Source organism: Oryza sativa, chromosome 1 (genome assembly GCF_034140825.1).
Source record: "Oryza sativa Japonica Group chromosome 1, ASM3414082v1".
Taxonomy (NCBI): domain Eukaryota; kingdom Viridiplantae; phylum Streptophyta; class Magnoliopsida; order Poales; family Poaceae; genus Oryza; species Oryza sativa.
In genome coordinates, this window is record NC_089035.1 from 29,373,087 (window position 1) to 29,399,006 (window position 25,920).

Here is a 25,920-nt window from a genome sequence, read left to right on the forward strand (position 1 = left end):
TCAACATCGTGGAGAGGTCCAGCAGAGATTCGATCGAGCGAGCGATCTGTCTGTACTTCTCAGGGACGCAGCGGAAGAGCTTCTCGACAGCTCTCTCCTCGTCGTAGGTGTCGTCGCCGTACTGCACCATTTTCTGCAAGAGAGTGTTGAGACGGAGAGCAAAGTCATCAACATCCTCACCTGGCTTGAAGGCCAGGTTCTCCCACTCCTTGCGGAGTGCCTGCAGTGTGGACTTGCGGGCGCGGTCGCTGCCGATGCGTGCCGCAGCGATGGCGTCCCAGGCCTCCTTGGCAGTCCGCTTCTGGGAAAGCGAGAACTGCATCTCGGGCGGGACTGCAGCGATGAGGGCATCCAGTGCCCGCCGATCCTCGTCGTAGTTGACGTCACCGTACCGGACTGCCTCCCACATGTGCCGCACCTGGAGCCTCACCCTCATCACCGCGGCCCACTCGATGTAGTTGGTTTTGGTGAGGGTAGGCCACCCACCGCCGGGACCAAAGTCCCTGACCACCGTCTGGACACCGTGGTGACCATGGCGCCGGTCAGGGGAGAGAGAGCCGTGCTGCCTGCGAGGGCCGCGTGCGAGCTCCGGGCTGCCGCCGGCACGCCTGCGCCCGTCTGGGTTCCCGTCGGCGGGCGCGCGGTCCCTTGGGCCGCCGCCGCCGCCGTGGAGGTGGGCTGCTGCCCACCGCTCTGCTCGCTCCCGTGCCCTTCCTCTTGCCAGCTCCTCAAGCTCCCTGTCGGCGGTGATGTCGCCGGCGATGGAGCCGTTGATGCTGCTGCGCAAGGTCTCAACCTCTACCTCCGCCGCACGTGCCGCATCTTCCGCCGCCTCCGCCTCCGCCTCCGCCCTGGCTGCTGCCAACTCCGCTGCCGCCAGTCTGGCCGCCCTCGCTGCTGCTGCAGCGGTCTGAGCCGTTGCTCGCCTGCGCTCTTCTGCTGCGGCGAGCTCGGCGTCCTGCTGACGCCGAGTGCTCGAGGCGACCGAACGCCGAGACTGAGCGTCGGACATGGCGCACCTCCGGGGGGCTGCTGCGTGGAGAGGGGGAAGGGAAAGGGGAAGGAGGAGCAACCGGTGCTGCTGCTGCTGCTGGCTGAGAGCTCAACCGAGCTTGGGAAGGGGTGGAACAAGAGATGTTTAGCCTACAGGAAAGTGTGGCTCTGATACCAGATGTTAGAATTTCAATGGTTACTCTCATTGAGAAGAGGATGGCACTCGAGATGGGGCAATTTTCTGGTTTTCTTCATTCACTAAACACAAAAGCCATACCTTCCCGAGGGAGGTTGGATACATATATATATAGCCATAGCTGGCTGGATGGCTGCTAGCTAATTGCTGCCCACACTAGTCTAAAATTTGAACGCAATGCTGTCCTAGAGAGCATCCAAACTGAATAAAGCATAAAGGAGATGCTAGATGCTGTCCTAGGGATGCTAAAAGCAAAACCGAAAGATGCTAAAAGCAAAACTGAAAGGATGCTGTCCTAAAAGGGGAAAAACAACCTAAAAGCAAGAGAAGGACCACAAAGACCAAAGACCACAAGGCTTATTCCATCATAGTTAGTGCGTACACACAGACACAGTTGAATTTACTGTCTGTGGCTACCAAGATCATACGTTCAGAACCATAGGTCTTTCATGCAACAAAGTAACAAACTACCAAAGAACACCCTCTAGTTTAGCATCAACTTCTCAAATCACAAGTAGCTAGAATTTATGGCTAAATAAGTTATACACCATCAAAATATACATCATTTTACTCGGAATTAGAGCGGAGTTGTACAAGTGAAGCATATGCACCATCCTTGATCCGCAATAGTGCTTCATGCTTTCCTTTTTCTGCAATTTTTCCTTCCTTGAGGACTGCAATCATATCAGCCCCTTTGATTGTGGAGAGGCGGTGTGCCACTACAATGGTAGTCCTGTTGACCATGACTCGATCCAATGCATCTTGAACAACACGTTCTGATTCTGCATCTAGAGCACTGGTTGCCTCATCAAGTAGCAGTATCTTAGGGTCCTTTAGGATGGCCCTTGCAATTGCTACCCTCTGTTTTTGCCCACCAGATAGTTGCACCCCTTTCTCACCTACCACTGTGTCGTATCCTTGTGGCAGGCTTGATACGAACTCATGGGCGTTTGCTGCCTTGGCCACAGCAGTGATCTCTTCCTCTGTTACCTCACTGTGTTTCCCGTATGTTATGTTGGCACGGATTGTGTCGTTGAAAAGCACTGGCTCCTGGCCTACAAGCCCCATCTGATCCCTCAACCAGCTGACTTTTAAGCTTCTAATTTCAACTCCATCTAGTGAGATATTACCAGAATCAGGATCATAGAAACGCTCTAATAAAGCAATTATCGTGGACTTCCCACTACCGCTTTCTCCAACAAGTGCTATGGTCTGTAGAAAAGGAAGGAAAAGGTTTAGTCATAACTATTTCAGTGCATGGAAATGCTGAGATGCAAAAAATAAAATGTAAAGTTGTGTATCAACACATATGATGTCACGGAAGTGGATGGGTCACACTCGCATCTATTTTGAAGTATGTTACTAGTTGTATTATGTAAATAGTTCAATAATCAAGTTAATTTTCTGATGGAAATTTTGGGCATGCACTAGTTTCAAGAAATAGGAAAAAGGAAGACAAATAGGTGAATGTGGAAGTATACCTTTTGGGAAGGAATGTGCAAGGTAAAGTCACTGAATATTTGAACATCAGGGCGTGATGGGTACTTGAAACTGACATTATTGAAATCAATGCTGCCAGTGACGTTTTCCATTATCGCTCCCTCGTCGCTACTTGAATCAATCCTAGACTTCCGATCGATAATACTAAAAATGGAAATGGCAGAATCCCTTGCCTTTGTTGCATTAGTAGACAATGCACTTGACTGCGAAACACCAACGGCTGCCAAAACTAAAGCAAAGAAAACCTGAAAAGCATCCAGCCCATTTGTGAATGATACTAGAATTAATATTCATATAGGCAATTGTTACTTGAAATACTTTAGGATTTCTTACTTTGAAAACATCTGAAAAAGTAGTTTTTCCCTGACTTACGAACTTTGCACCAACATAGAAGCAAAGACCGTAAGTCAGATATAACATCAAGTTTGAGAAACTTAAGCCAATCCCTCCAACGATTCCGCTTCGAATTCCCTGTTTTCTTAAAGCTTCACATTTCTTGTTGTATATTGCCACCACTCTTTTCTCTGAACAGAAAGATGCTACAGTTCTGATGCTGCCTACAGCGTCAGCCGCAACTTGGTTTGCATCCTCATACATCTCCTGTATAATGAGATCCCATTATAATGGCAATCAATTTAATTCTAGATCACTTGTCTAGATCATTCTCAATAAAACAGCAAGCAATTTTTACAGTTGTAAGCTGTAATGTGTCACCTTAGATTCTTCACTGAACCCCTTCAAGAACTTAACTTGAGCATAGCCCTGTGCACCCACTAAAGGAATTACACAAGTGATGATCAGTGCAAGCCTCCAATCTGCCGCAAAAGCTATGGCAAAGCCAGTGATTAGTGTAGCTACAGCCTGGACTATAAGGGCCAGGTTATCTCCTACTAAACGGCGGACATTCAACGCATCGACTGAGAGCCTTGTACCAAGTGCCCCACTGTAAGAAATAAGATGGCCTCTTAGCATTGGTTTAAATGTAAATATTTTTTTATAAAAGATAAAATAGCAAAAGTACATTAGAGTAGCGCACCTGGAATTGGAGGGCTTATCAAACCAAGCAACCTCTTGGTGCATAATTCTTTGAAATGACAGTGTACGGACACGCTGTATAAGCTTTCCCCCAGCAATTCCAAACAAAAAATATTCTGCTGGGATTGAAATCAAACAAGCAACCCCCAGAACAACAGACATCAATGCCCAAAATCTAGAATCTTTTCGCAGCTGATCTGGCGGTTCATAGAATGATTTTAGAACACCTGGCATTATTATACCGTATAGTGGCAAAATGACTCCATGCACTGATGCTGCTATAGAACCTAACAAAAGAACTGGCACTTCTGGCTTATTAAGATTAAAAAGCCGTCCAAATGGTGTTTTTTTAATGGCCTTACTGTCAGAGTGGTCAACCTTTTGTTGTTCGCTTGTCATTCCATCCTCATGTATATCAACAGGCAATCCTAAGGGGCTCTTGAAGGAATACCTGTTGCTCTTGCTGAGAAAATCTTTAGTTCTTGATCGTCTGAATGACAAACTAGTACTTTTTGATCTGGAATCTGGTAGTTTATGCCTTTCATCACGATGAGTCTCTTGTAGCCTAATTAGCTGGGAGTAAGCTCCATCGGGATCCTTCACCAGTGCATCATGAGGACCTGTGTACGCAGGACATGTTTTGGTATAATGAATCATTTAAGGTTGACCGCAGAAATTTTCTATAATAGAAAAACAGTGCATTTCAAGTTAATTCAACCTTGTTCAACTATTTTTCCTTTGCGGACGACTGTGATGCAATCAACATTCCTCACAGTGCTCAAACGATGAGCGACAACGAGTGTGGTTCTTTCTACCATCATTCTATTTAGTGCCTCCTGAACTATCCTCTCAGACTCCACATCAAGTGCACTTGTTGCTTCATCGAGCAAAAGGATTTTTGGATCTTTGAGGATGGCTCTTGCAATTGCAATTCTCTGTTTTTGTCCTCCAGAGAGCTGAGTACCGCGCTGGCCAACTAAAGTATCATAACCCTGGTATGACATGAAAACATTGTTAGCTGATTATTTCATTAATATACAATTAAATTTGAGAACTTGGAGCATTCAGTTTTTCCTTTCTTACATTTGGTAACTTGTCAATGAAGTTAGCTGCATTTGCAAGCTCCGCTGCTCTCTTGATCTCTTCAAGCGTTGCATCTTTTTTACCATATATTATGTTATCTTTAATGGAGGCCATAAAAAGCAGAGGCTCTTGGCTAACAAGACCGATCTTCCCTCTTATCCAATCAAGTCTCAGTTTCTTGATGCTAATTCCATCTATTAAAACTTCGCCAGACTGTGGATCGTAGAATCTTTCGACTAGGCTGATAACAGTTGACTTTCCGCTTCCACTCTCTCCGACTATAGCCATTGTTGTTCCACTCGCTACTTGTAACGACAATCCATCCAATATCAACTGCTCTGGTCTTGCAGGGTAACGAAAGTACACATCCTTTAGCTCAATATCGCCATTCATATCTTCTAAAACCATGCCATTGTTATCATCGGAATCTATCTCTGGTTTCCTCTCAATTGTTTTGAACAAATTGTATGCTGCAGATTGACCTTCCACAACTGCAGCAACTGCAGGTGTTGCATTGCCTAATGAGCTGTCACAAACAATTGGAAAGTGCCATGTTCAGAACATTATATACCATATCAAATGATAAAATTTTAATGGCTATTTTGTTGTAAATCTTTCAACTTTAATGTGATTTTAGGAGAAATAGCAAGTAATGTAGGTAAAGCAGTGAAACCCAATGCAATCGTTTGCATATAACATGTAATGTACTTCTCAGGAGAATATTCTCTTCGTGACGATTCCAAAAGCCTAGCGTTTGTCTACTTCTCCTGTTAGCGCAGAACATATTGATTAAACCTGCTCTTGCAATTGCTAAGGATACCTTGATTTAGCTATTAGGTACTTATGTCTATATCTCAGTTCATGATCCCCTTTTACTAACTGGAATTAATAACTACTCCTTAGCAATTGGTATGTCTGCCTAAAATGGTAATAGGGCCTAGGGATTATGTATAGTCAAGCAATTGACTTGACCATCAAACTTTAAGTTCATTCCATTCTGTTTACAAGAAACAAGTTACTTTCATGCATTGGCAATTAGCATTGTCTTTTTGTAAATAGTAATCAAGAAAATATTGAAAATAATTTAAGGTAATTCTGAAAATCATCTTGAAATCCTGAGAAGTTTTCTAAAAAACACCTGAGAAATGAACAAAACTGCCATTTGCACTTCTAAAATTGCATGCTAACCAGCCTTCTTGATTTTGAGGTAATATATATAAATTTCTTGTTATATTTCCATCAATCCAAATAATACATGAATAGATTGGGGGTTCATTATTGTAGTGCACTAAACAGCATGTATTTTGATATCAACAGTGGAGGATTTGCTGAAACTTACGATGCACCGGTCAACACGGCAAACAAGATAGTCATGATTTTTCCTCCTGTGTAACCTTTCTCAATGATTAGCTTTCCACCATACCAGAAGGCTAATCCATAGCTGCCAAATACGACGCACATGACAGAGCCCATGCCAAAACCAGTGATAATGCCTTCCTCAATAGTAGCCTTGTATGACTTCTTTATAAAATTACGGTACATTGCTATCGCTTTCTTCTCACCATTGAAGGACACAACCTGTTAACACAGGATATTTATCAAACTTACTGTCTGCTACTCCAAAAAAAGAAGTGTGTTATAGCATTAAACAATTCATATAAATATGTGAAACTCACTGTTCTTATAGATCCAATGGTCTGTTCAACTGTGTCCCCAGCATCACTATATGATGTTTGTCTCTTGCTAGAAACTCTAGTTAGGGCCTGTGCAGAAACTGCACTGGCAATAGCAATTAACGGTAGCGATGTTAGCATGACAAGAGTGAGAAGCCATCCTCTAGTGAATGCTATGATAAAGCCACCGATGAAGCTTGATAACAGTTCTACAAGCTTCCCTCCCTGTAAAGGTTAAGATTAAAAATCCAAGAACACATCAGCAACAGTAGCACAAGGTGTAACTTACTGCCTGAATATATGAAATAATACAGTTAGTAAATATGATAACTATATCCGTTTGATATATCTTCCTAAATATGCAAATAATTATGCCTGCCATCAACTTGTGTCTATCCACACTTTTGTTTGCACTGTGATGAAAATATATGTTTTTTTTTCAGTAGCAATTTAATAAAAAATAGTATGTTCCTTACAACGGAGCTACTAGGTATTTAGTACCTTCTCACCAAGAGCACCTTGAATTAGGAGGGTATCACTAGACATTCTAGAAACTGCTTCACCAGTTGTCATCTCTGTGTCGAAGAATGTAATATCCTGCCTCAGAACGGCTTTCAGGTATAAAGAACGGATGCGGGCAGACTGCCTTTCTCCTGCCATAGTCCAGCATGATACCTCTGGGACAAATTAAGGTGAGTTTTTTACTGGCAGTTGTACCATTAGCATGTGATATATTTAACCGAACAGATTAGATCGAAGATGCTGAGGATTATATGGTTAGGGAACGCATTTGGTACTTCTCACCGGATAAGTGCATGATGATGTTTATACTGTGTTAGTGTATCACAGTTGAGAATAACCGAATTCTAACATGTAGTAACAACTGACAACCATGATGTTAATAATGAATATTATGTATTGGTGATTGCGCATCCATGCAAGAGCAAATTAATTACTTATCCTAAGGGTGTGTTTGGCAAATGGGATATGGCAGGTGGGATTGGGAAATGGAAATGGATGAATGACTAGGATTAAATGAGGTGTAAAGAATAAATGGCTAGGATTAAATGAGGTGTGAAGAATGGATAGCTAGGATGCAATATTACCTTTTGGAGGGTGGGATATTATTTCTCAATCCCATTTACCAAACAAAGCCTAATTTCACACTATCCTACAAAATTTCTTACTGACTTATGGATACTGAGACCCTTTGAATAAAAAGTGTTAATTTTGCTTTGGAATCTGATGGATACTCTGAGACCCTTTAAATGAAATTTCTTATTGACTTATGGATACCCGGAGACTCATTGAATAATAGGAACAAATTAGATATTGAAAGAATTTCTAATACTGTTTACTACAAATTCCCTTGCTGAATACTATTTATATGTTTCACATCCATAATTTGAAGCTACAGGTTCCACTAATTCTTTTTTTTTCTTTGTTTTTTTCAGCGAAAAGGGCAGGAGCTTCTCTCTACTTCACTAAAGAGGTGTTCCAATCAGAGAAAGGACTTTTACTTACGAAGAAAGGAAGCTACTGAAGTTCCAATTCCCAGATATATGAAGTTGAGGACAACCTGGAGGAGAAAGAAGATCCAAAGTTAATTTGGCTACCGGCCGGTGTGTCTCCATCGCGTATCACTAAGCGCCCGCGGGCACTCACCTTGGTCACGCTGCGGAGGACGCTGCCGCTGGTGTTCGCGCCGAAGGAGTTGATGACGTTGCCGAAGAGGACCGTCATGAGGGGCTGCGAGATGCCGTTGCCGAGCGCGCCCACCGTGCCGACAACCATCAGCAGCACGTCGAGGCGGTCGGCGTACCGGAACAAGCTGAACAGCGGCACCTTCTTCCCCGACGACGACGACGCCGCCGCCGCAGCATCCTTCGTCTCCCGGCCATGATCATCACCTGTTCCTCTGCCTGACTCGTCCATTTTTCTCGCCGGCCGGCTAGCTACAGCCTATTTGCTCGAGCTGGGTGACATCACTGGGTGGAGGAGGTACCTGCATATATAGGCATTTCCTGTGCAGGATTTTGACTGTTACGCGCACTCCTGTTTTTTCGGTGCTTGGAAAATGGAACTGACGGGGAAGGCGGGATGTACTAGCCATGTGATTACGCCAGGATTTTGCAAAGATTACACAACCACAAGTATGAGCGCGACGAGCCCAAGACCCGTGTTGTTTTTCTTCAGCTGTACGTACTGCTGTTCCTTTTCTGCGTGATCATTAGCTGAATTTTCAACTGGGGCCGAAATCTTCGTCGTGGCGTCCCGATGCATGTACGTTCAGGCAATCGATGCTGGCTAGCTGGGCAATAGGACGTCTGCGCGTACATACGTTACGTGCGTGTTATACGTGTGAATCTTCCACGTGATCGCAAAAAATGCCTAGCGCCACACATACACGTGTGTAAAATACCGATCCATGTTTTCTGATGCAGATACCAACGGTCAATTTCGTACGAGCTTTGAGCAAACTAATGCTCCCTCCGTTTCAAAATATAAAAAAATCTTGATTAGATGGAACACATCATACTATTATGAATCTGATTCGTACTTAAAAAATATTTTCTATCCAATCAAAACTTCTTATATTTTGAAATAGAGAGAGTAATATAAACCTGGAGTATCCTTTACGGTAGAGCAGATCAATACATCTAGAACTAGGAATTCTTCAGGTCACTGTCACCTTAGCGACACACCCTCATGAATGTGCCACTGCAATTTGCAAATGGCAAGGCCTTCACCTAGCTGGATTTGATTCCACATTTTGACTGAGCAACTTTATCGTTTTCGTGAGCACACTTCTTAAATTGTTAAAAGTATATATTTCTTTTAAAAAAACTTTATATATAGAAGGTTTTAAAAAATAAAAAGGAATCTATTTTTAAAATTGAAAATAGTTAATAATTAATTAATTATTCATTAATAATCTATCCCTTTCTAGTCAAGCCGAACGCCCAGTTAAACTTTACATACTTTGACCAGGAGAGAACTGGTGGACACCATAGGAGGCAGGAAGGCAGGAGGCAGACCTGCTTGGAAGCCAAGAAAAGCACACGTTGACGTCGCTAGCGTTTTGGGATTTTCCGTAGCCCGATTCGAGGTCTCCTAGTCCTCGCACGTCCACCAGCTGTGCAAATATTCCACGAGAGCACCTTTCAAATTTCAATACTCCAGTTGATTGTTCAGCGGCTCGGGTGCTTCCTACACAAGGCAGCATGACTCCTGCTGGCACGTCTTGTTCATTTCGAGTCATGCTTAGCTAGGGTAGGATAGGCTCGATCGGCTGCAACAAGTTGGGCCATCTCGAACTTGTTGAGCTTGAAAGGGTGGTAATGGGCCATAGGCCATGGGATCTTTCATAGTCCAACTCAATCATTTCTCTTAACCTCAAAACATAAAAAAAAAAAAAAATCAGCCCAACCTTTCAACTTTTGAAATTTATAGACTAAGCCCTTATTTAGTTCCCAACTTTTTATTCAAACTTCCAACTTTTCCATCACATCAAAACTTTCCTACACACATAAACTTCCAACTTTTTTCTTCAAACTTTCAATATTAGTCAAACTTCCAATTTTATCGTGGAACTAAGCACACCTTAAAATTTTGGGCGCATCTTCTCCATCACCTCCGTCCTCTCCTCCTCCGCTGCTGTAGGCTGCGGCCTCATCCACTCTAGCTGCCCACCGCCACCGCCGCCGCCTCCTTCTCGCACATGCTTGGTGAGCTTGAGCTCATCGGCTCCCTTCTCTTCTCTTCCGCCACTATGGACCACGAGAACCCTCTCGACGCTGATCTCTCACAGCTGGGGATACAAATATGAGGGGCGTTCATATATAGACGTACACGTCAATAACCATCTACCATGTCATAAAGAAGCCCTCTAGGAAATGCCCTCCTAATGCGTGCTATAGATTTGCAAAAGTTTGAAAAAATATTTTAAAAATATTTTAACAAAAAATATAAAAACAAAAAAGAGTAAATTTCATATTTGGGACAAATTTTATTACCGATGTTTCGTTTTGGACCACCCTTTAAACCAATGTTTTCATTTTGGACCAAGTAATCTTGCCTTTCCTTAACTTTGGACTACCCCGACTCTCTTCTCGAGCAGATGAACGACCTCAAGTACGTCGGCTTCTCCTCGTCAAAACCCCCTCAAATGTATGTAGATTGTTTCTTTGACATATGATAATTTTGATGTAGATGGATAAAAGAGTTGAGGGATGGTTCAAAGTGCCACAAAGGTAAAATTACCTGGTTCAAAATGTAAACATTAGTTAAATGGTGATCCAAAGCGAGACACCGGTAATAAAAAGGTGACCCAAAGTAAAATTACTCAAATAAAAAAATTTGTAGAATTTATAGGCTAAAATTTTGGACCCATTACTAAACCGATTGTCCAAAAAGACCATCTCAAAGTATTTTAGTATTGACCACCAAGTTTAACTGTCAAGTTTGAACTGTAGTTAGGGTCTGTTTGAATCTCTAACTTGGTTTAGCTTTTTAGCACAAGCAAAATGAGTCAAACCATTAGCACATCTGTAATTAGTATAAATTATTACAAAATTTAAAAATAGGCTTATTTTATTTTTTAAAGAAAAAACACACTATTTAACATTTTAAAAAATGTGTTAACGAACAAAAAGGAAACCTAGTTTGGAGTTGAAAAAAGACGAAGCCTTGGAGTTTAATTTTAGGCTATTATTCGTTCACAGAAGTTATACATAGCCATGTAATTTATGAATGTAGACAGAAATAATCCTCATAATTCCATCTATTCAGTTTGCTCCAAATTTTATTGCTAATGCTACAGATCTTTTTCCCCGTGAGGACTATCACCGCGGCGCCGAATTGCCGAAATCGCGACGATGTACATTTGCATCTGCAGTGCCTTTTCGGATAAAAAGCGTGACACGTTGTACCCCAACCCGAATACCCGATGGATCCGTCCCCGAGAATTCTTCCCGTTTCCCGCAAAACGCCACAGGCCGCACGCCGAGGAGAACAAACCCACCCCCACCGACCATTTCCTCTCCGGGGAGGTGGCGCTGCGGTGCACGGCGAGAAAAAGCCCCGCACACCGTCTCATCTGGTTGTGAGCTAAGCCATCGCCGGAAGCAATTAAGCAAATCGAGACGTCTCGAGGAGGCCAAGCTAGCTCGCGCGCAAATTAATCGCCGATCGATCCTACGATGAAGCGGAAGCGGCCGGCGGCGCTGCGCGGCGGGGAGGAGGCGGCGGCGGCGGCGCTGAAGCGTGGGCCGTGGACGCCCGAGGAGGACGAGGTGCTGGCGCGGTTCGTGGCGCGGGAGGGGTGCGACCGGTGGCGCACGCTGCCGCGGCGCGCGGGCCTGCTGCGCTGCGGCAAGAGCTGCCGCCTCCGGTGGATGAACTACCTCCGCCCCGACATCAAGCGCTGCCCCATCGCCGACGACGAGGAGGACCTCATCCTCCGCCTCCACCGCCTCCTCGGCAACCGGTAAGCAATTCTTGATGCACCGAAGGCGATCGCTCGTGTGCAAAGGTCGTACTGCTCCTCCGGTGAGGTGACCGCCCGTGCATGTGCTTGTAGGTGGTCGCTGATCGCCGGGAGGTTGCCGGGGCGCACGGACAACGAGATCAAGAACTACTGGAACTCGCATCTCAGCAAGAAGCTCATCGCGCAGGGCATCGACCCGCGGACGCACAAGCCGCTGACGGCCGCCGCCGATCACTCCAACGCCGCCGCTGCCGTCGCCGCCACTTCTTACAAGAAGGCGGTGCCGGCCAAGCCGCCGAGGACGGCATCCTCGCCGGCCGCTGGCATTGAGTGCAGCGACGATCGTGCCCGACCGGCCGACGGTGGCGGTGACTTCGCAGCGATGGTGAGCGCCGCCGATGCCGAGGGATTCGAAGGAGGATTTGGCGATCAGTTCTGTGCCGAGGATGCAGTTCATGGTGGCTTCGACATGGGTTCCGCTTCCGCCATGGTGGGTGACGACGACTTCTCCTCGTTTCTTGATTCTCTGATCAACGACGAGCAGTTAGGCGATCTCTTCGTCGTCGAGGGCAACGATCACGAGCATGGCAATGGTGAGATTGGTCATGGAGACGTCATGGAATCCAAACAGTAATCTTTCGGGAGATTGATCAGGGAATAAGTTGACCATGAGAAAACATGTAAGAACAGCTTGTCTGCTGAGTCATGACCGGTGATGTGTATGTGATGGAAGAAAACGTATGTACGACTTAATGCTTGCACCTATACTACTGCTGTGTGCATTATTCGAGTGATCAATTTGAGCATTTGCAGCTCACAACCCTGCAGGTTTGTCTGTCTATATATGCACGTATGCGCAGCTCATTAGTGTTATTTTTTTGTTTGCTACATCTGTTCTTATTCCAGAACATACTGCCATTGATGTCATCCGAAATGTTTCCGCTGTTGTGTGTGGATTCAGTAAAACACCTAACAGTCTAACACTTCATTTTGTTCGAGAGTGCCAGTCATACTAGGAGACGCACAAATACACAATTTCAGGTAAAGCCTGCCATATACACTTCATTCTGTGGATAAAGCCTGCAATATACACTTATCCAGGACAGATTAACTATCACTTAATTTCAGGTTTCCATGTATTCTGCACACTGACAGACAGCGCATAAGTGCACAGAGTAATGCCAAGCATGAAAGCAAAGAACACATCCAAAACCTAAGATATGTATTATAACCTTTTATTATAGCATCTGAATACCAGTAAGCAAGAACACTGGTCTGAACCTACAAACGTCAATCACAGCCAACAATAACTTCAAACTTCAATCAAAACAGATAGGCAATATAATGCATCGCACAATTTGACAGAGCGGAAATGACCTTTGAATCAAGAAGTAGCGACAGCATTCGCGCATTCAGTGTGAGTACACAACTGCTTCTCCTTCTCATGGGCATGCAAACTTGAAAATGCTTCAAATTGCAAGCTCCATATGTATGGACATTGTGTGTGGAGGAGTTGAGGAAGAAGAAGGGTTAGGGACACTGGCACTGTGCTGGCAGTGGATGCTATATAGCAACGACGCTGTTCGTCCGCCGAGCGATCGGGCCGGCCGTCGCCCAAATGGACCGTCAGGTTGGACTGGACCATGAAATTCAGGCAACTTATCTCCCTCTTTATATCTGTACAGAAATGTGTTCTGTTCCAGGTACGAAAAAACTATTTTGGTAAGTTGGATTGACCGGTAGCTACGAACTTGCGGTTTGTGAAAAAATGTTTTATTCAGGAGTAGAATTTTCCCTTCATGCGATCTACTTAAATTCTCGATCAGAACCTAATAATTCAAGAGCTTCACATGAGAAATGTTTTGAAATTTTTCAGAAGAATTTTGGGGCGTTCCTATTTAGCAGTACTGCAGTAGACCACTGCACCGAGATACGTCGTCCGGTAAGGACTTGTTGGATGGGCCGAAATTTCGGCCCATCACGGAGAAGCCTTAAGGAGGTCGCGTATTTCTAAGTTTCCGCTTTCAGTGCCAAGCCCATCTGGACGCTCACCGGAGATGGCCTTCGCCGTCGCGCCGCCGGTAGCGCCGCCTCCACCTTCTCCCGCGGCGGCATGGGGGAGGCGCCGCGCGAGGGCAACTCCTCCGCGGTTCGCGCTGGCGGCATCTACCAGAGACGGCGACCCGGCCCCGCCGACGTTCGAGCGGCTGCGGGAGCAGCTCCTACAGCTCCACGCAGAAGCCGACCTCACCCAATCCAAAGGTATACGCATTCCGGCATCCCGTGGCTGCTATTCAGATCGGCTCTACTGGTTCAGTAGTTGGGGAGTTGTGGAATGATGAATCCTTCGGGGACAGGGGAACTTATCTGTTATATGCTCCAGACTTGTGATAGTACGTTATGATCCATGTCAAGTTAATTTTGATTGGAATTGAGTAGGATCTTGTAGTCAAATGGTGAGATTGTTTGTGTATGTGCATGCGAATTGAGTGGACAGCCACTGTGGTATCTGCTGCACTCAAATTTGTGGTTTGTTCTTGTAGCAAATAGCACGAGGGTAAGGCTTGTGCGGTTGACTGAGGCTGCTGAGAATCTTAAGAAAAGAGCTGCGGTCAGCATCCGAATGGGCAAAGAGAATGAGGCAGTGGATTTACTTGTGCAAAAGAAGAAGCTGACCAAAGCTCTTGAAAGCATAAAACAGCGCATTGAGGTGCTTGATAAGCTTTCCATGAAAATCAGTGAGGTACTGAGGTCATGTCTTTTTTTTTTACTATGTACCATATGCTATTTCTTCTTAGGAAAACGAATATATTATGTAGTTTGTGCCAAAAGCTTATGGTACCTAGCTACTGCCAATTGCCAAAACATTAATCAGCAGTTACATGCTGTACTGTTGATGTGCTAAATTGGCAATTCTGCTGATTGTGTCAAGTACGAAAAGTTACAGATTCTCTTTCTTTATAGAGTTGGTCATTAACAAGAACATATCTGATATCTCACATATACCACTCCTACTAAGGAAGCAAATTTCAAATTTATGTTCATCTATGCATTTGAAATTCTATTATGTAAATGATCCTACTATTTTTCTACTTTGTTGGATTCAGGCAATTTCAGTGAAGCAGAACATGTTAATTGAACATGCATTGCATCCAGGGATGTCTAATGGCAAAGAATCCAATGACAACATAAGAGTTTTCTCTAGTAAAGTTGGTGATGAGGCTGATGAGACTACTAGCTCTCCTGCGAAATCATCTGAAAAGGCATTTGATCTGCAACATGTGGTGCATTCAGGCATGACTGGCCAGTTGGAGCAAAGTGAACTTCAGACGTCCGATAGCTTCTCATTTTCCAGTGATCTTGAATCACCAAACAGCATAACTAACCATTCTTCTTATGATGCTTTTCTAGACCATATTGGTTTTCAGCTGGATTCATTAGAATGTGAAATTGAACAATATATCAGTTCCCAACTAGCAGAACAGGTGGACATTCAGAAGCCAATAAATGCCAAGTGGCAAAAATTGTCTGACGTATTGAAGCTTGTAACTGAAACTAGAGAAAGGTGAGTCGAGGAGGAGGAGGAAGAGAAACACAGCGTATTCAAAGGGCATGATACTTTTTAATTATACAGTTACTGCATGGCTACTACATACTTAAGCTTCATAACCACCCATTATTTCAGGATTGCAAAGATTGTGGATAATACAGTAAAGGAGGCTGGATCTGAGGACTGAGGTCATAGCGAAGTATATAAAGCAATGTATTGATGACATCAAACCCTGTTTCTTTTATTTGTAACATGGTAAGTTGTGTCATTGTTTTGATTTCACTGCACATAGCTTAGATTATCACTATTTTCTTGTATGAGACGATCTTATGATTCTTTAATATCAATTGTTTATTGTCTACCTGCCTCTTTGCTTGTATACCTAAATATCAATACAATCTAGAAACAAATATGCAAGAAATCCTGAAGCTGAAGTTATGATTGAATTCATTCAACCAGCACATGGACTTTTACTTCTAACCAAGAAACAGAGTACTTCGAATAGCGAGGTTATTTAATAGGTTACCCACACATGTGCATGCTTTAGTGTCTGTTTAACAAAGTATAAGACAGCAACTATCACTATGATATCAGGTATTCATATACATTCTGTAAATCATACTTATAATTTTCCAATGATGTCCGCAAGAGTGATCTTTCCACACTTTGCAAGGCCAAGCTGATCAAACTGGTCTGAGATCATTGCAATGTCTTTGTCATCGATCTTTCCTATCTCTTTGAGTTTGTAGATCAGAAAGTCCGATTTGCTGTGGCATAAAAAGAAAAAGACCACAAAGTTAGGACTGGATAACTGCCTTGAATACAAAAGGTCACACTGTAATGCAACATTATAAATTACTTTCAGATTAATACAATAAAGAAAAAAACAAAAGGTAACGAAAGTAAATTTCATGAAGGACCGTGAGGTGTTAATTTTCATGGTGTCACCTACATCACGGGCATGTGACCTTGCCCTAATGCCCTATCTATATGTTTATTTGAGTAACTCAACTCTGTTTCTTTATCAAACATTTTTCAATGTTCAAACAAAACTGTACTCTGGCCCTAGTTTCATCACTAACAAAGAAAAATGTTCTTACATTTTTGGTAATTGAACTCTTGGTATTCTTATTGCAAAACATGAAAACGTACTTGTTAAACAACATATGCAGGTATATGGTTTCATGGAAAATTTGTGCAATACCTTACAGAAGCATCATGGTCTAGGTCTGCAGCCAGTGGCTCATTGTCCATTTTCTTCTGGAGGATCCATTTTGTAGTTTTTCGGTTCCTTCTATCCATCCTTAGATCTGTTAGGAACAGGAAGGCCTTGGCAACTGCCAAAGTGCTCACTAACAAACACACTGTTGCAGAGAGCCTTCCTGCTGGTGTTGAGAAGCCATAATCCCCATATCCAACTGTTGTCACAGAAATGACTGATAAATAGAAGCTATCAATCCAATTTAGACCCTCCACCTCATGCACTATGATTGTACAAATTGAGATGGTGCCTACAACAACCCCTAACGCAAGTAGTACTTTCATCCTCCCTCTTGATCTTTTCTTTTCAGCATCAATCATATAGGTGTCAAATACCCTATTAAGCTTGTTATCATCCATTGTGCTAAGTAAGACTGTTCTCTGCTTGTCAAGTACATTTGTCAACAGCTCATTTAGCACAATGTCAACAAAGCGAACACCGATTAGTAGAAACAAGCATGTGAACACCTTTGTGAAGGTAGTGCAAGGGACTATGTCACCGTATCCTATGGTGCACAAGCTTATGATGGTGAAGTAAAGGCCATCAACTAACTTCAGTGTGGACCTCCCCTTGAAGCCTTCAACATTTGTGATGTATACAAGGACTCCTATTGAGATGTACAAGATGACGCTAACGATAGCCTGCCTTGCAAATGATGGTACGTGTTGTGCAGCATGGCTTTGCTCATTGAACTCATCTGCACAGGGAGTTTCTTTGATTGATGTGAACATAGAAGGAGAAGAATGCACCCGCTGGAAATTTTGTGCGGTAACTATATTGCCATTTCCGCTAGTATGTAACGGATGATTGGGAGTATTGGGGTTACCTTTGCTATTTGTACTTGGGTGAAAGGAAGTCACGAACCTGTTTGGGACATCGGAGGATTTTCTTCTGTCTTGTCTTGAAGAGTATACTTGATCACGGTGGACTACAGGCAGCAGGTGCTCTTCCATGGTAGACATGTTAGATCTTGGATTCATCAGCTCACAGCTTGCAGTTCTCAGGACTGTACTCATCAATTTATATCCATGGCAGTTCTGCTGTGATCTCGGTGATGGAATTGGTAACCACGAGATGGTCGTCAATCAAGGATGTACACTTACCTGCTCTTTCTGGGTTGAAAGGAGTGTATCAAATCTCAAAACATATCTTTCTTATTTATTGCAACATTTATATCACGTAGTTTCCAGTATATTGCATAGTAGCTGATACAAGAGGCAATTGATGAAAGGGAAGGAAAAGACGGGTATATTCTCTCTTTCGATATCTGAAACAGCATTGCTAGATCTATATCCTAATTAAATTAGATTTACTATGCTGTCAACGCTCACCTGAAACTATTCATTTCACATATGCTATCCACATCAGTATGTTGGCTAAAGGATTATCGTCGTAGTTACCTATGTTGTGGCAGGGATAATCTTTCACTGACCCACTATTCGTGCACGTGCACTACTAGGTGTTCCCGAATTAAATCTGATGTTACATTTTATGTTGCAGATATCAAGATTAACAATGGCTTGTTAGCATTCTGATTTTGCAAGTTGGCCTTCCCTTCTCTGGGATGATCCATTGACATAAAGGCAATGCCATATTCTCCAGGACTCTGTTCTACAACAGGGGTTGCCTTTTTCTGGATGGGAACATGTCAGTTTCTTGCGGCTATGAGATCTTATTGCCGGTGAGGGAGGTAAATGCTGCGCCGACGGAAAGGTTCTCAAGCTGGGGATCCCTGTTTCCGTGTCATCTATGTATCTTCGAGCTGTCTTTTTCTGACGGATCTTGACTGGAGTATCTTGTCCCTGATGATCAGTCTCTGCGTGACACTCTGAAGAAAAGGCTGTGCAGATGAAAACTGTAAGACCTTGCCTAGAGGCTAGAATATAACCGAGCACTGGAGTATTTTAGAGAACCGGGCAAGCAAGCATTCTTCAGCCTTCCAGCTTCCTGGCATAAATGTTGATGAATTTGTCGCCATGAATATCTATTAGCCCCTAACAAACTTATCTAGCTTGATCATCTATCTCGTTGATTAAGACACAGTTTCCACCTGGGGACCGTGTGATCGACGGAGTCCTGAAATTTGTTACTGAAGCAGTCAAGCAGAGGATGTAATACTGTGCTGTAACCAGATCTTCACGTTGTTCGCTAGACCGGCAAACCGGCATTACTACATATGGTCTGATTGGAATTTGATCAGTTCGTCTGTTCGTGGCCATGGGTGATGATGGGCCTCGCAGGACTCTTTGGTTTTTATATGGGGACCTAGAGCTTGCCACCAGGCGAAGTCTACACGCCGCTGTTCAGTCTTCAGTGCACCGGAGGTGTGGCGGCTTGGCCCGGCACGGCACGGTGCGAGCTTATACGGTTTTGCTGTTGCAGTGGGCTTAGTATGTTGGGCCTTGTCTCGGCCGGCCGCGCGGTGGGCCTGGCCGCGGAGGGGAAGCAAAGCGACCAGGTTAGGAGTTAGTAGGAGTGTAGGACCAAGAGGCGGGGGACGCCAGACAAAAAAACGAAAGAAGAGCGAGGAGGTGCCCGTGCTCCGGCCGGCGTCAGCTTAGACGTCAGCGTCTCGCCGATGTCAATGCCCTGTAATCCTGCACTGTCACATGTGACTTGTGAGTCGTGTTTGTGTTTGTGTGTGAGAGAGATCCGGATCTGCTGCAAATCTATGGTGTGTGTGATGGCTTCCGTGTTGGATCCGAATCCAAGAGTTCAGGTTTATCTACAGTGTACGTGTAATAACAATTTTTCTTTTCGCAGTTACTAACAATATAAGTTGCAGCTATACTAATAACTGCCGTACATCCTCCTCCCTCGGCGACGCAATTTCTTTGACTCCCCGTACACCTTGGCACGTCTCTTTGGTAGTACGTATCCAAAGGGTATGTCTGGTTAGCTACATGTTAAAATGTTGACAATACTAAAACCTTGGTACTCCCTCCATTTTTATATTATAAGTTTATCAAATTTATAGAAAAATATAGTAATATTTTTAATATAAAACAAATATATTATTAAAATATATTTAATATTAAATTTAATGAAACTAATTTAGTGTTGTAGATGTTGCAAATTTTTTTCTATAAATTTGATCAAACATAAAAAACTTTGAAAAAAAATCAAACAACTTACAATATAAAACGGATGAAGTAAGTGTTAGTAGTGCCATCTTTTTTTAATATATAATTTATATGTGTGTTGTTGGCATATATTGATAGCAAACCAAACACTAGTAAAGTGACTATTTAAAGTACCGTGAATGAGTGTCGACGTTTGATGTCGCAATTCTGGTATTTGCATAGTATGGGGATCGTCGGCGCTAAGATATATGCGAGACTGAGGTAAAAAAGACGGAGATATGGATTTTTATACAGGTTCGGGCCCCTGAATTGTCAGGTAATAACCCTACATCCTGTTGGCCAAAGCCGGTATTGCTCTTATTTATAATAATCACACCAGTACAATATTTGGGGTAGCCTATCTAACTGTTGTCGACATGGCGGTCTGACGATCTGACTCGTAGTCGACAACAGGGTAGCCTTCCTCCTCGAGCTAGCGCCCGACGGAATCAGAGACAGTACTAGATCCCTATGGCCGGCCTCTGAAGGTACCGGATAGGGTCGATCCAGGCGTATCTCTGATATCGATATCCGGCGGTTTGTCTTGGCGTATGTAGGCTTCTTTGTTGTGGCTTCTGGTGGGTGTTGATTGTGTCACGCCCCGAACTAGTACCGACCGGAACTAGCCCGTGACGCTCCAAATTAACTGTTAATCGATACCAGTCCCAGGACACAGTGCTGGTATCACAGGAAGACAGATTACCACAGCACAGAGGTCTCTTTATTAAAGAGTAGAGGTACAGTCATGTTGGGCTGTGGACAGATCCCGAGCTCACAACTGCATTACAAAAGGGAAGCGGAAGCCAGGACTTGGACCAAACAACACAGGCGCGACTTGGGAACTAGGCCGAAACCCTAAAACTCATCGTAGCCGGCTTGCTCCTAGAAGAATTCCTCATCAGCAGGATCCGCTTCATCTTCTTCAGCAACTGGGGGGGAGATTATTTATATAGAGCAAGGGTGAGTACGGGAGTACTCAGCAAGCCATGGGAAATAAGTGTTTAATGCAGGCTTCAAGGAGAGGCTGTTGTTTTTGCAATTGATTTTATTTGAACTCTTTTCTAAAAACGACTAAGTGAGTGCTTCTCAAACGACACGGATGAGACAGTGCGTCTTGTCCGGTCGGAGTATGTGCAATGTATCAGTCTTTAGAATTGAAACAAGGTTGGCACCCGGCCAACAGCTTTTCAAACGGCCACCCGGGCCAACAACTTTCAAACGGCCACCCGGGCCTAGCTGATCCCATCAGCTGCAGATTTTTCAAACATCGAACCCCTTTCCACAACAGTAATTTCACAAGCAGTAGTCAAACAAAACTAAGCTAGGAATCACCTCACATCCGCCCATGACCGTGGGCATGGCTGTTCGAATAGTTTGTTAACCTCTGCAGAGGGGGTACACTTTACCCACACGACATTACTAACCCGGATCACCCAGCCCGTGGGGATCAGCCACGTCGGGAGACCTCCAAGCTTTCATGACAAGGCATTTCGAAAGCCGACACAGGTTTACCATATGCCGACGAGAGGGGTCCCAGACCAACAACAGGTTAGGTCCCAGACCATACTGTGCCAGGAAGCCCAGGGGTCCTCCCCGACACCACCCCGGCGAATCCACATGTCTCTCGGCATCAAGGCTCCCCTGATAAGCTAGTTACTCAGCCAGGGGTGTCCCATTTCACCCATGTGGTCGTACTTGTCTTATGTTTGGATGAAATTCCAAGGAAACGGTCCTTAGGTGCAAGAGCGGGAAACCGTACACCCGGTACGTTCCCCGGTCCGCGGTTTTGGAAATTCATTTAGTTCGCAAGCACCGACCCAGGTGTCGGGTTTTCCAAGTCTTTTGTAAAACCCAAGTTTTACCCAAGTTGTTACTCAGATTTTAAGTTTGAAGGCGTCCGTCGATACTCGCACAGGGTGCACGAATATCGAGACGCAACTAGATAGTTACAAGGGGACATGGTATATCAATCAACAAAGGAAGGATCAAATGCAACAAATTAGGTAGGTCCGCCAATCTGCCTTGCAGACGAGACAACAGATTAAGTGCAATCCTATCAATGCATAATATTTTTCAAGCAACATAATTTAGTTCAAATATAGGCTCAAGATGTTCAAAGGTGGCTTGCCTTGCTCGAGATCTGGAGCTTGATCCTTGAAATCCTCGCACTGCGGGTCTTCGGGCTCCGAAACTACACGCGAAACGGGACAACTCAACAAACGGCGAAAATAAAGCTCTATTAATGACCTCTAAGCGTGCCATTAGATAGATCTCGAGATTTGAGGAATTTTGGAAGTTGAACGGAGTCAAACGGATTTACGATTGGGAAAATATTGAATTTCTAAGATTATTGGATTTTTGGTCTAAAGGAAAAGGATTTAATTAAATCCTTTTTTGAAAAAGAAAAGAAAAGAAAAGAAAAGAGGGAGGGAAAATAGACTTTTCCTCGGGCGGCTAGGGCACGGCCCGAGAGAAACGGAGCGGTTCGGCCGAGCTAAACGGGCCGGCCGGCCCAAGGCGGCCCAAGGCGCGCGCGCGGGAGGGAAGGAGAGAGAGAGCCGGTGGACCGGGCTCACCACGCGTGGTCCCGGTTGGGACCCGCTTGTCGGTGACACGGTTCACCGTGCGGAGCGAGCACGCGGCGCACACGCGCGGGCGGGGAAGGGATGCGGTGCACGCGCGTGGTTCGCGGAGGAACGGATGCGGCGGGCCCACGCGCAGCCTCACGGCTCGCGGTGGAACGCGCGCACGGGAGGGGCTGACCGGGGTCAGCCCGACCCTATCTCGGGCGAGCTGGCGCCGATGTGGCGCCTACGTGGCTGCCACGCGGGCTGGCGGGAGGTAGACGACGACGCCGGCCGGAACGGACGGCGGACGACAGCGACGAGCGGCGGAGTGAACCACGGCGATACAGGCGAGAGCGAGCACACCGGGTGGTTGCTCAGGACGAGGGGAGACGAGCTAACTGCTCGGATTCACCGGAGGGAGTGCGTCGACGGCGGATTGCGGCGGCGGCAACCGGCGGGGAGGGAAGAGGAAAAAGGCGACGAGGTCACGAGGGACCGATTCCCGGCGGCGAGAGCATCTACGCGGCTACGGGAATCCGTTGCTAGCGTCGGATTGGGCGGAGCTACGCCGAGCGAGGCCGGCGACGAGCGGGTGCTACGGAGCACGGGCGGCGACGGCGGCGAGCACATGGCGAGCGGCGACAACGGTCGGGGCGGCGCTGGCTAGCTACGGGGAGGCTACTCGTGCTACTACCCGAGTCTAAGGGGAGGAGATGGAGCGAGGAGGAAGAACAGAGGGAGGCACTACCGAGATGAGGTGGGGCGCTGTGACGAGAGGCCGACGGCGCGGGAGTAATCTCTCCGGCCTCGGGCCGGGGAAGAGGAAGGAGAGGGCGCGCCCGGAGTCCCCTTCCGCGTCCACGAACGCACCAGCTCTCCCGGCGCTTGGCGATGAATGGCGGAGGCGAGACAGAGCTCGGAAGGCGGCGGCAATGGCGCGGACGAGAAACGGGGAGGAATGGGGGGGAAAGAGGAAGGGAGGGCGCCTGGGCTTTAAAGGGTGGCAATGTCGGTTTGGAAACCGACTTTGGGCGGTCAAGGCGCGAGCTGGCGCTCCGGCTAGCGGCCAAATCGGCGACAGGGCGGAGGGAGGATGACGCCGGCGGGAGGAAAAGGGGAAAAGGAGGGAGAGAAAGGGGGCTTGCCCCTTGCCTCTTTGGGAAAAGGAGGAGGGGAGCGGGGGCGACGCGGCAGAGGGAGGAGGGGCTCTGCCTCCGTCCCTTGGCGGCTTGCGCGCGGAGTGGCGGGGCCGAGGCGATGACGACGGCGATGACGGCGGGACGGTTTGGAGCGGAGCGGCGACACGGGCGACAGGCGCGTGCAGAGGCTGACGGCGGCGGCGACCGGGCGGTCGGCCACCACGGCACGCGCGCGCGGGATGCAACGGGAGGCGCGGCGGTTTGAGTGGCGCGGCTCGGGCACGCGCGCTGGCTGCGGGGCCGAGCGGCTGCGCGGCTGCAGGCGGCAGGGCAGCGGGACCGGGTGACGCGGACGGCGCAGACGGCGTGGCACGGGCGGCAACCCCGCGGGCGCGCGCGCGAACAACGGCGCGCGGGGGCCGGCTTCGCGGGCGGGGAGCTCGCCAGGGATGGGGAGAAGGAGAGCGAGGGGGAGGGGGCGCTCGGCGCGGCGCTCGCGCACGCGCGGGCAGAGCGAGGGGAAGGGAGGGCGCTCGGCGCGACTCTCGCGCACGCGCGCGCGGCGCTGGCGGAGCGGAGGGGGAGGGAGAGAGGGAGAGAGAGAGAGAGAGGGAGAGAGAGAGCGCCGGGAGGGAGGGGGAGATGGGCCGAGAGAGATTCGGCCCATCGACCCTGGGGGAGGCAAAATAGACTTTTGCGGAGGGATTTGATTTGGAAGGATTTGGATTCGGGATTGAACTCGACGATAGATCGGGGATTTGAGATCTGAGATGGCACGGACACTAGACAACAAGCAAAGAAACAAATTTCGCAATAGGGTTTTTAAGAGATAATTTTTCCGCTAGGCGCCACGACGGAACGGGCGCTACAGATTGTCTCTTCATGGTGAGTGTGTGTGTCGTCCCCTCGTGGGTGTCCCCTCTCCTCCTAGGGGGCTTGTATTTATACCTATAGGTGTCTCCTTGTCCAAGTAGAACTAGGAAAATCAATATAGATACAATCCGAGTAGTCATTGTCGTTTCCATGTAGAACTCTGGGTGTCTTTCTTTATCCGAAGGTTGCTTCCGTATAGGACATGGTATGTAGTCGATCCTGCCGAGATTTAGTCAACTACTATTAGGTATGTGGTATCCATAACCCTGACAATGAGCCTTTAGCTGAGTTGGTCAGGTGGCTCTAACAGCACTCCTCACTGGATTCGATTCTCCATGGGAGCGAATTCCAGGCTAGGGTTAAAAAAAATCCCCTTATCTGTCCCATGTCAAAGTATAGCTCTTAGACCCGGACCAGGTAATTAGATGTTCTCACATGGGTTACGATGTGCTATGTAAGGGTGGGGGTAGGAGTTCGGGGGATTTCTTGACGTGCGTAAGAAGGTCTTCTTCCACGCATGATGCTAGGTCATTGGTTGTTCTCACACGGGTTACGTTACGCATGATGCCAGGTCATTGGTTGTTCTCACATGGGTTACGGTGTCGCTGTGTAAAGATGGGGGCGGGTTCGGGGGTTTTCTTGACATGCCTGAGAAGGTCTTCAACGCATGATGCCTGGGTTATGGTGGGGTAAAGTTCAGGGGTTTTCTTAACCTATGTGTGTGAGAAGGTTTTCTACGCATGATGCTTGAGGCTATTTTACTCCTGCAGGTCAAGGTTTTCACTATTTAATAAAATACCAACAATTTAATATGGCATATTTTGGAGTCAAACCAAAATGGCCTGAAATGTTCATTCGGATTCATAAACTGCCGATTATTAGTGCTGCTTTTAGTGATTTGGAGGGCGTGTCTCCCGCATGCCTGCTACGCTGATTAAGCGGGAAGGCAGATGGAGCAATCTATTCGTTCAATTTGCTGGTGTTGGTGAGTTGTTGTTCCAGTTTTGTTTTACGCTAAGTTTCGTGCCTTTCTGTACCACTCCTGTTTTGTATGATTGAGTATCGCTTGTGCCCGCGTCTCTATGCAGAAGACAGGGATAGCTAAACGATAAACACGAGAACATGGCATCTCATGAACCGTATCAACGTTTTAAATTAAACTGCTAGGCTGTGCAGAGCTCAACGGCAGCTTGTACGTAGCATGTGACGTGCGTTTCGTGTTCCCAATTACTCCACTTGCACCATCGATTACGCCACTTGCACAGTCGCATCCACGGACACGAGACAGCTACATACAGTACTCTCTTCTAGAAGATAGCATCACCAGGAAGTGACAAGAATTACTACTTCCTCCGTCCCAAAATAAAGCTATTTTTAAGGTTGGCACAGGTATTAAGAAAGTAGGTGAGAATGATTGGAGGAAGTGTGTGATTGGTTGAA

General features: G+C 46.2%; 4 protein-coding genes and 2 long non-coding RNA genes across 14 annotated transcripts; 3 read left to right on the forward strand and 3 right to left on the reverse strand.

Annotated features, from left to right (window-relative positions):
* Positions 1-1,526: 1,526 nt before the first annotated feature.
* On the reverse strand, positions 1,527-8,461 carry LOC4323896 (ABC transporter B family member 11). Of its 2 annotated transcripts, XM_015766599.3 has the most exons (12): positions 8,146-8,461; positions 8,005-8,059; positions 6,982-7,157; positions 6,484-6,705; positions 6,147-6,385; positions 4,808-5,333; positions 4,443-4,716; positions 3,726-4,344; positions 3,404-3,632; positions 3,023-3,289; positions 2,671-2,934; positions 1,527-2,401 (listed from the first exon to the last, which is right to left on the reverse strand). In XM_015766599.3, exons 1-12 carry the CDS (start codon positions 8,413-8,415, stop codon positions 1,757-1,759), a joined length of 3,786 nt encoding a protein of 1,261 aa, XP_015622085.1. In that variant the 5' UTR covers positions 8,416-8,461; the 3' UTR covers positions 1,527-1,756. The 2 variants fall into 2 exon arrangements, with proteins under 2 accessions (XP_015622085.1, XP_025876035.1); XM_026020250.2 differs by having other exon boundaries at positions 3,404-4,344.
* On the forward strand, positions 7,012-8,681 carry LOC136357334 (uncharacterized). The gene is made up of 2 exons (XR_010742601.1): positions 7,012-7,172; positions 7,935-8,681. It is a non-coding gene; the product is annotated as an uncharacterized lncRNA (long non-coding RNA).
* Positions 8,682-11,486: 2,805 nt separating this feature from the next.
* LOC4323897 (transcription repressor MYB5) lies at positions 11,487-12,795 on the forward strand. The gene is made up of 2 exons (XM_015789038.3): positions 11,487-11,968; positions 12,062-12,795. Exons 1-2 carry the CDS (start codon positions 11,682-11,684, stop codon positions 12,600-12,602), a joined length of 828 nt encoding a protein of 275 aa, XP_015644524.1. The 5' UTR covers positions 11,487-11,681; the 3' UTR covers positions 12,603-12,795.
* LOC136355007 (uncharacterized) lies at positions 12,590-13,607 on the reverse strand. The gene is made up of 2 exons (XR_010738986.1): positions 13,346-13,607; positions 12,590-13,249 (listed from the first exon to the last, which is right to left on the reverse strand). It is a non-coding gene; the product is annotated as an uncharacterized lncRNA (long non-coding RNA).
* A 381-nt stretch (positions 13,608-13,988) lies between these two features.
* LOC9272654 (uncharacterized) lies at positions 13,989-18,978 on the forward strand. Of its 8 annotated transcripts, none has more exons than XR_010737577.1 (7): positions 13,989-14,230; positions 14,512-14,711; positions 15,076-15,533; positions 15,654-15,773; positions 16,691-17,720; positions 17,815-18,025; positions 18,280-18,978. XR_010737577.1 is itself a non-coding variant. In XM_015766692.3 (4 exons), exons 1-4 carry the CDS (start codon positions 14,026-14,028, stop codon positions 15,703-15,705), a joined length of 915 nt encoding a protein of 304 aa, XP_015622178.1. In that variant the 5' UTR covers positions 13,989-14,025; the 3' UTR covers positions 15,706-15,879. The 8 variants fall into 8 exon arrangements, 1 of the variants encoding a protein (XP_015622178.1); XR_010737588.1 differs by having other exon boundaries at positions 17,172-17,720; XR_001542646.3 differs by having other exon boundaries at positions 16,691-18,025.
* Positions 16,012-17,795, reverse strand: LOC4325287 (two-pore potassium channel 2). Its single transcript, XM_015766691.3, has 2 exons — positions 16,723-17,795; positions 16,012-16,285 (listed from the first exon to the last, which is right to left on the reverse strand). The coding sequence occupies exons 1-2, from the start codon at positions 17,793-17,795 to the stop codon at positions 16,141-16,143; spliced, it is 1,218 nt and encodes a 405-aa protein (XP_015622177.1). The 3' UTR covers positions 16,012-16,140.
* Positions 18,979-25,920: the final 6,942 nt, after the last annotated feature.

What these genes read in the sequence shown, in the direction of transcription:
- LOC4323896 (XM_026020250.2), bottom strand. Translation starts at nt 8,415, where the DNA reads ATGGACGAGTCAGGCAGAGGAACAGGTGATGATCATGGCCGGGAGACG. An exon ending in TTCAGTAGCTTCCTTTCTTC is followed by an intron (nt 7,158 to 8,004) that starts GTAAGTAAAAGT and finishes AATTTGTCCCAG; the next exon opens with AGGTATCATGCTGGACTATG. An exon ending in AGGAAAAATAGTTGAACAAG is followed by an intron (nt 4,345 to 4,442) that starts GTTGAATTAACT and finishes CTGCGTACACAG; the next exon opens with GTCCTCATGATGCACTGGTG.
- LOC4323897 (XM_015789038.3), top strand. Translation starts at nt 11,682, where the DNA reads ATGAAGCGGAAGCGGCCGGCGGCGCTGCGCGGCGGGGAGGAGGCGGCG. An exon ending in CACCGCCTCCTCGGCAACCG is followed by an intron (nt 11,969 to 12,061) that starts GTAAGCAATTCT and finishes ATGTGCTTGTAG; the next exon opens with GTGGTCGCTGATCGCCGGGA.
- LOC9272654 (XM_015766692.3), top strand. Translation starts at nt 14,026, where the DNA reads ATGGCCTTCGCCGTCGCGCCGCCGGTAGCGCCGCCTCCACCTTCTCCC. An exon ending in CGACCTCACCCAATCCAAAG is followed by an intron (nt 14,231 to 14,511) that starts GTATACGCATTC and finishes TTGTTCTTGTAG; the next exon opens with CAAATAGCACGAGGGTAAGG. An exon ending in TTTCCATGAAAATCAGTGAG is followed by an intron (nt 14,712 to 15,075) that starts GTACTGAGGTCA and finishes TGTTGGATTCAG; the next exon opens with GCAATTTCAGTGAAGCAGAA.
- LOC4325287 (XM_015766691.3), bottom strand. Translation starts at nt 17,795, where the DNA reads ATGAGTACAGTCCTGAGAACTGCAAGCTGTGAGCTGATGAATCCAAGA. An exon ending in GACCATGATGCTTCTGTAAG is followed by an intron (nt 16,286 to 16,722) that starts GTATTGCACAAA and finishes TTTATGCCACAG; the next exon opens with CAAATCGGACTTTCTGATCT.